The sequence below is a fragment of the Hydractinia symbiolongicarpus genome, chromosome 13 (genome assembly GCF_029227915.1).
Source record: "Hydractinia symbiolongicarpus strain clone_291-10 chromosome 13, HSymV2.1, whole genome shotgun sequence".
Classification (NCBI taxonomy): domain Eukaryota; kingdom Metazoa; phylum Cnidaria; class Hydrozoa; order Anthoathecata; family Hydractiniidae; genus Hydractinia; species Hydractinia symbiolongicarpus.
The window spans coordinates 6892588-6900781 of record NC_079887.1 but is presented as its reverse complement, the minus strand read 5'-3'; the positions used below and the strand labels follow the sequence as shown (position 1 = coordinate 6900781).

Here is an 8194-nt window from a genome sequence, read left to right as displayed (position 1 = left end):
AGAAAGATTGTTCAAGTCCACATTTTTTATTTGTAAGGTCGGATTCGATTATTGGTAATCCAAATATTGCTGGTAGCACTTGTTATTGACAGCTTCAAAAGTCCAACGTAGTTTCCGTTTCTGGAATTCTTTTAAGAATTAATAAATTAGCAATTAAACATAAACCATTAAGTCCATCAAAATTTCCGTCAGTAAAGCAACCATTTCTGGCAAACGATCCCTGAATGCGCAGAACAGAGTATTAGGTCTATCTAAAATTAAGGCAGACGGGAGTCCTATCTTAGCTACCACACAAAACGACGTATAGTCCAGGATGATCCACCTAGGTATACTTTAACATCGTTAACATATTGATTGACATTAAGAGAGAACCTTGGTTACCGGCAAAATCAAAATGTGTCGTTTTTTGGAAAAGATGTGTCGTATTTCGGAACAAATACCTAACCCACTGCTTTCAAAACCGCGGCGTCATTTATTTTCTTTAATTAAGCTTCTCCAGATAACCAGAATGGAACATGTTTTAAAGCTGAATTATTTCCAATTTGCCAACAAAATCACTTTTATAACATACCACTGGCTACTCTGACGCATAGAAAAGAATTCCAAAACCGACGATAGGTCGGGAAGGGAGTAAAAAAAAAACGTTATGATGTGCTCATAAACTATTCTACGCCAATAAAATAACTAAAATCCAATAGTTTTGACGATTTAAAAATATATATATTATAAAAATTCACAAAGGAAACAACAGAAAGAAGTACAGCTGTGTTGTTAAGCTTGATCGGCAAAATATGCAGCACAGTAAATTCTAATTTCGCAGCGTCATGAGCGTGGAACTAACCTTTAAAAAACACAGATATACACAGTTTAGCGTTGCTATTAGATCCATGATTAGATAGAGTTAAAAAGTATGCGTATGCGTAATAAATGCGTTGGTAAATGAGGTTGTGATAACGCCGCACCACAAGTAAAAAGGAACAAAACATAACCATTCAAATAAATTTGAAAAAACAAATCGCAAAGGTAGGATAAACAAAATGGTAAATGACAAACCAGACAAATTACCCAATGCAGCATAAAATGATAAAACACAGTCCTTAAAAACACGATTAAACGATGTATAATTGAGAAAATGCAGATAAACATTTAAAAAGTACAAAAAAAAGAAAAAGAAAATATAATAAAAAATAATAAAAATATAATATAAAAATAAATTAAAACTAATTACAAAACCAATTCTACAATTTAGTCACTAAATCTACGATACGAAGATTTTTTTATTTTAATTCGCATTTTCTTTTTTTTCTTTTTCTGCATAAAAACATCCCTCTGATGATGGGCGTGAAACCGTTCTACTGGCAAGTCACTTAAATAATACACCATATCTTCGATGAAATGTGCTTCCGCATTGCACCACCAAAACGTGTCAGAATACATGAAGGCGTACCAATATGTTGGCCGTCTTGTATCGTACCCTTTACTTGCCCATAAATTTTTGCATACTAAAAATATAATTAACGAAAAAAACATCACAGTTGTTTCAGACAGAGCGCTATGGGACAATTGCATGCACATTTTCATCAATAATAAAACGTCCACTTTCAAGCCGAAGCTATTCCACAAGGTATGTTTTACACGATTTGTAACTAAAACGGACATTGTGGGAATGCAGTAAGGTACGTTAAATAGGAATTTGCACTGCATTTAATTTGACATCTAATCTTTCTTCATATTTTACTTTATCAAGGGTTTCTTTGTAATTCTCCTGATGTTTACTGTAAAACCCGCTTTAGACACAAGCGGTTATAAACAGAATAGATATTTGACCTTACTAATTCGCCAATCCTGCGACAATTTTTCCATTAAGGCGCATATAAAATAGTTTGTGCTACTGCGTATGGAAATAATTTAAACAAAATGATCCTAAGTTTTCTAGAGAATCTCTAATTAGTTAAGAAAACTGCGGTAACCATGGCTACTTCATCTGAAAAATAAAACACTTACAAACTTCTCACTCCAGTGGATTTACGATGACTATCTGTTGATGATTTTTTAGCGCGTTCCAATCTAAGCAAGAAAAAAAATCAGTTATCTCAAAACATACTTCAGCCACTCCGCTACGCCGTCCATTAAACCCGACTTTATATATATATAAAAAAATGCATGCCATGTGTGAACTCTACAGAAGGCTATGTTAAAGTAAAAGATCTGCGGAGGTGAACGTGACTGCTCTCCGATCTGCATTACTTTAGCAGTTTTAAACAAACGAAGAAACACTTTAACATACCTATCTCGTTCTTCTCTCTTATATAATTCTAACTCTTCTTCCAACGCAAGTTTCTCGATCTTAAAGCGATTTCTTTGTTCCAAAACATCTTCCATTTCTTTTCGTGTAAATCTAGGTCGGTTAGGATCTTTTACGCTTTTTGACCCAACCGTTTCTGTACTTGCCTCAGTTAACACACTGCTAAGTGACTCGATGTCACCAGCCTCCGAGTCCGTTGTCGTATCCAACACACCCTCCTCTGCTAAGCTTTTGTTATTCACACTGTCTGTGCTATCGAAATTGTTATTTGTGTTTTTTAATAATACTTCCACCGCAGACGCATCCACTGCGTTGTGTTGGTTGTTATGTTCGAATTGTTTTAGTTTGGACTGAACAACAAAGTTATCACGTCGCAATTTTTCGTTGATTTCCGACAAACGGTTTGTTTGTTCTTGCAGCTAGAAAGACATAGCTAGAGCGATCAAAGGTATACCTTAATACTTGCTGAATTCAAATATTATTTTAAGGATACGGTAAAAAACCAACATGGGGTTATCACACGCTAAACATGAATTTGATGCTTAAATATATCATACTGTGAACATCATGTTCCTTGGAGAAAAGATAATTTTTTAGCTATTTGTCTCCATATATAATATTGTTTACAGAAGAGTATACACTAAATATCAACTCTTTCGTGAAATTCTCATGACACTTTGTGACTAAAATGTTAGACATTTCCCTAGTTTTGCCATCAATTTTGGGCCAAAGTTTCATGCTTAATAACATATAAAAAAATAAAACACAGTCCTGAGTGACCAAGCAAACCTAAAATTTCCGACATTTTTTTGACATTTCAAAGAGATTGATGATTTCTAATTTTTCCTGGCGTTATGGTAATATTTAAAACATTCTGAATAACTCCTGATATGGGGTAAACACACGCTAAAGATGAATTTGATGCTTCCTGACATTCAAGACAGTGGAAAAAGTACGAGCTACAATTTCATGGATTGGCGATACTAAGATATTACTTTTTTTTAAGGTTGGTTCGCCGCTTAGCGTGCACTTTTCGATTTGTGTATCGCCCGAAATAAACAAAACAAACGGACAAGCAAATACATACAGCCTCGACGTCTCTCTTCTGGCCAAGAAGTTCACCGTTAAGTTGTCGTATTTGATCTCGTTGATTGTCGATGGTTGACTTCATGCGAAACATGACTTCTACATCGCCAGGAAGAGCTAAAAGAGTGTTTATAGTTAATACATAAGAAAGGGCTGCAGATGTTTAAGTTGGATATGTGAAATACACCAAAAAACTTAAAACAACTTAAAACGTTGTTTTTCATAACCTTTTCCCTCCTAACTCAATATCATAGCCGTCCTTCTTTTTATTTTTTCTTGTAGTTGCGTAAAAAATTGACTAAATTTTCGATTTGATGAAGATATTACGCCTCGATCAATCAATAATTATCACTCAGGCAATAGTATAACGTCGTGAATGCGCAATACATGCAAGTTCTGTGCGGCGTGCAAACAGTCTGTGGTCTGTGCATACTGTGTGGTAGTGGATGTGTAGTATGTTCGTCCAGTATATTTAAGTGTGTGCGTGTGTGCGTGTTTGATGCAATTTAAAATTTAATTTTTAAGTGCTATCAATTAAAATCCGTAAAAATCAATAAAAAAACTGGGTGAAAAATGTTTTGAGATTTTGACTCTTAAACGACAATTTTTTAATACAAGATTATTAAAAAACAACAGTTCGTTCTCGATTGCCCTTACATACATACACAAAAAGCGTTTACTATTTTTTTTATATTTTGCTTTGTTTGTTTGGGTAATCGAGCAGAAACTGCTTTGTTCGTTGTTTACCTTCAGACAAGAAGAATAATTTTCCACCACAAAACAAATCGAGCAACCATAAGGTACAACTTTCAAATTCAGCTTCAAAATAAAATAAAGAAAAAAAACTCAAACTTTTACAGTGAGCCAAAAACATTTTGAGCAGTTAAAAGAAATACGAAATATAGTTTTCTTTAAAGTATACAGCTTTATACTGCGTGTACAAATTTATCCGGATTCTTGAATTAAGTTACTAAATAAAATCTTATACGGATTGCAAACTCAACATGAAACGATAAAAAATAAAAATACGTAATAATTGCTCAATTTTGTGTAAATTTTCTGATGTAAACTAAACGCATAAATCTGAATAATTTATTGTGAAAACAGATAAAAGAATTCCTTTTTCAAACTATACGTATTCGCTTGTATTCGGACACTTTATTATCACAATTTCTTCGTTTAAACTAACCTTTAGATGAATCTGAAAGTTCCGTTTACATTAGATATATGTATTATATTACAATATTTTAGCAAGCAAGCAAGCTATATGTATATTATATTTAACGTCGACGAAATCAGATGTTATTGTGCAGTCTGTACGTCTGTCAACTTTTCGATGTGAGGTTATACATGGGGTTGAAACATGCATGAAGTTATTTTACAAAAAAAAACATTCAGTTTACTTGTATCAAAATGAAGAAGTTTATTCTTAAAAGAAAAATAAATACAAAAAAATATACATACTATATATAAAAAATGCATATGTGCAGGCTTTTCCAGGGGAGACACGGTATAGTACGCTCATATGTTTACTGCGCAAAAAGATTCATGTTATATTAGTAAACGTGTTGTAAACGCGTACACGTTTTCTTTTTGCTGTACACATACCAAATCTCCCTGGAAAACCTTTTTTGTGGACTCGCATACATTCATCCACAAAGTAGAGGAGATATGAAGGGACTACCTGTCAGTACTTGTACTATTAATGTTTAGATTAGTTGCGTGAATAGTAAGTATGAACCTTTTACTGCCTACCTTCTGTTATAGCAAACACCTGCACGTTTCAACGAGCTCTATTAAAGCACTTTCTACTGAACAGTTATCGACCACCAAGGACTACCTTGGTTTTGTTAGAACAATCTCAACAAAATAACAAAACATTATGATACATAGAATTACAAAAAAAATATTATAAAATGTGTCTTTACCACTATATAGAAATCAGTAAAAAAAATATTGGAGCCACGGCAGTTTATAAGCATTTTTTTAAAAGTGGCAAAAAACAACCCCTCACAAGCAGCCGGGAAACTTTAAAAGTGAAATTTTGTATATATGCAGGTATGTCGGGGAGTGTCTAGAATTAGCTAGATGCAAATTCTATATGCTGGAATTATGGAATAACTCACGTCAGTTCTCACGAAGTGTCGAAATATCGAGAAAAATAAATATTCTGACGTCAGCAAGAATTAGTTGTAAACGTTGACAAGTTCAAATTGTGTAAATCTAATAACGAAACAGCCGAAGTTATTACTTGTGGTAATGGTATTTAAAATTTACGTTCGTGCTTACTGATTGCAGCTGAATAGATTTCAAATGGAAAATTCATGTTCGAGGAAATTTTTTTTGTTTGGCGAAAATTTCCAATACACACTTTTTATGCTTACAATTCCAAACTGAAGTGGATTTACAATGCGTTATTATATATAGTGCAAAGCTTCGTACAAATACCACTCAGGAAAGTGTATCCACGCAAACAGAAAAGCAAAAAAAGCTGATTCGGCAATTTTATACCACCACAAAGTCTTTGATCGCCATATACACAACTCAGCTTCTACGAGAAGAAAGAAAGAGAAGGACTTATAATTGAAGAAGTAAACAGAAAGAAAATAAGGAGGAAAAAAATGAGGAAGACGGACTCTTTTCCCATGAAATGAATAGAAGGAACATTTCACTGAGCTTAAAGAAATAAATATATCAACTATTTTTCCATGCATACATACAAAATTTCACGAACAGCAAAGATTTTGGTTAAAAGTGTGTTAGTTCAGACATTAAAATACTCAATGTTATGAACCCATCTGAATTATTTAATACTCTTTTATACGCCTTCTTTAATATGGGCGTTTGTCAGAATGGGGTGCTTATTAAACTTTGATAAACTTACATGAGCATTTTTCAAGAGGGGTGTTTATTTAAGTGGGGGCGCTTATTTGAAAGGCGCACTTATTCAAGAGGTAAAAAGGCCGATTTTTTACAAGGGGGGTGCTTATTCAAGAGGGGTGCTTATTCAAGAAAGGCACTTAAAGGATTTTAATTTGTTAATTCAAATCTTCACAACCTTCACATTAAAACTTATACTATAAAACTATCTACACAGGGTTCCCACTCATTTTGCAAGTAACTTTTTTAGGATATTTAGGAGGATTTTAGCTGTTTTTTAGGAGGTTTTTTCAATAATTAAGCCGTGAAAAATAATAGATAAGATTCACATATGATTGATTCTACTTCAGAAAACGTTACGTCAGTACTGCTCACAATCATACTTGTATAGTGCAATATTTTGGCACCATACCATTTTCTTTTCTTTTTTTCTTATGGAGGGGATTGAGAAAGGTTTTCCTCAAGTGAAACAAATTACGCGATAACCAGCCATCATAAAAACTTTTGTTTACATAGCAAAATGAATTACTCATTTACTGATATCATGCACATTCAAAATCTGGGTAGGCAGGTAAATATATTTTCCAATATTTAATGCAACCAGATTTCTATAACAGTTTATTAACTAACCTCCCCAGTCTCAAATCATACAAAACATTTTCCCAATTGGTCAGGAAATATTTCCCAAAAGGACAAGCTTTAATCAAAGACAAATTCAGACAGATAAGCCACGTTATAGAGATTAAACAAATATTAAAGTATTGAAGTGACCTCGTGTTCATTTTTTTAAAGTCCAATAAGTTAAGGAACCATGCATCAACACGCTCACTCACGAAAACTGTCTTAAAAATATAGTCAAGAACAAACATGGTGACATACCTCCATGACTGCGTAACTTCATAATTTCTTTTTCACATTTGTCAAGATCATCACAGAGACAATCGTTTTCTTGTTGCAAATGTTTGATTTTCGATTCCAGTCCTTTTTTATCAACAGATACTAGTTCTTCCATATAATTTAATTTCTAAAATATGCGAATGTAACTACAGTAAGGCAAAAATGAAACACAAATTCAAACAACAATACTAACAAAATTTGAATACTGGTTCAGAACACACAGTTTTGTGCAATCTTTGTAAAAAAAGTCCTTTTCCTTGAGTTGTTTCCAAAAATCCATGAGGTAACACGCTTATATGAGAATACTTCAACAATGCAGTACCCTTAAACTATAGTTTGTACCAAACAATATTCGCTTTGACCTTAAAGTTTGAATTAGTTGTAAACATTCCATAAGATAATGGCACAAAATTGTCTGTGCATCCCTGCAGCAAAAGTCCATAAGTTTTTCTTTTTCTCTTGGGTCGCAGTGACCCTTAAGTAACATATTTAATTTCTTTTTATTTAAAACTCAAAAAAAAAAGATACGGAAAGGACATTTGTCAAGCATGTGCACTACATTGACATCGATTCACAAAAGCTTTCACATTTACCAGAAAAAAACATACCTCTTCAAGTTGTCTCTGTATCGCCTCATCTCGTTTCGTATGAATAAGCAGTTTATCTTTCTCCAATGTCAACTCATCCATCCGCTCCTGATCTAATTTCCGTCTTTCTGCTAATGCTTCAAGTTTTTCCAGCACATACACAATTTTCGGCATGATTTCTTCAATAGCTTCCTTACCATAATCGTTTACTATCACTTCTATGTCTTGTCCAATCATGGCAGCATGTTGGTAGACATCTGCCACTGTGAATTCCTGCTCAGCTCCTGCCATGGTGGAAGATTTTTTGAGGCCAAAATTGTATATATTTAACTAAATGTGAAAATAATTTCCGTAACACTGGTTGAAAAACTCAACAGAAAAAAATACTACAGATTGAGCTTCTTTGTGAAGCACTAACATACTGCCCAGCAGTGAGCAG

General features: G+C 33.5%; 1 protein-coding gene across 2 annotated transcripts; it reads right to left on the bottom strand.

Annotated features, from left to right (window-relative positions):
- Nucleotides 1-644: 644 nt before the first annotated feature.
- Nucleotides 645-8108, bottom strand: LOC130623771 (RILP-like protein 1). 2 transcript variants are annotated; one of them, XM_057439287.1, is made up of 7 exons: nucleotides 7777-8108; nucleotides 7151-7295; nucleotides 4139-4210; nucleotides 3393-3508; nucleotides 2288-2724; nucleotides 2005-2067; nucleotides 645-1502 (listed from the first exon to the last, which is right to left on the bottom strand). In XM_057439287.1, the coding sequence occupies exons 1-7, from the start codon at nucleotides 8044-8046 to the stop codon at nucleotides 1478-1480; spliced, it is 1128 nt and encodes a 375-aa protein (XP_057295270.1). In that variant the 5' UTR covers nucleotides 8047-8108; the 3' UTR covers nucleotides 645-1477. The 2 variants fall into 2 exon arrangements, with proteins under 2 accessions (XP_057295270.1, XP_057295271.1); XM_057439288.1 differs by lacking the exon at nucleotides 4139-4210 and having other exon boundaries at nucleotides 7777-8106.
- Nucleotides 8109-8194: the final 86 nt, after the last annotated feature.

What these genes read in the sequence shown, in the direction of transcription:
- LOC130623771 (XM_057439287.1), bottom strand. Translation starts at nt 8,046, where the DNA reads ATGGCAGGAGCTGAGCAGGAATTCACAGTGGCAGATGTCTACCAACAT. An exon ending in TACAGAGACAACTTGAAGAG is followed by an intron (nt 7,296 to 7,776) that starts GTATGTTTTTTT and finishes CGCATATTTTAG; the next exon opens with AAATTAAATTATATGGAAGA. An exon ending in TCCACTGGAGTGAGAAGTTT is followed by an intron (nt 1,503 to 2,004) that starts GTAAGTGTTTTA and finishes TTATATTTTTAG; the next exon opens with TATGCAAAAATTTATGGGCA.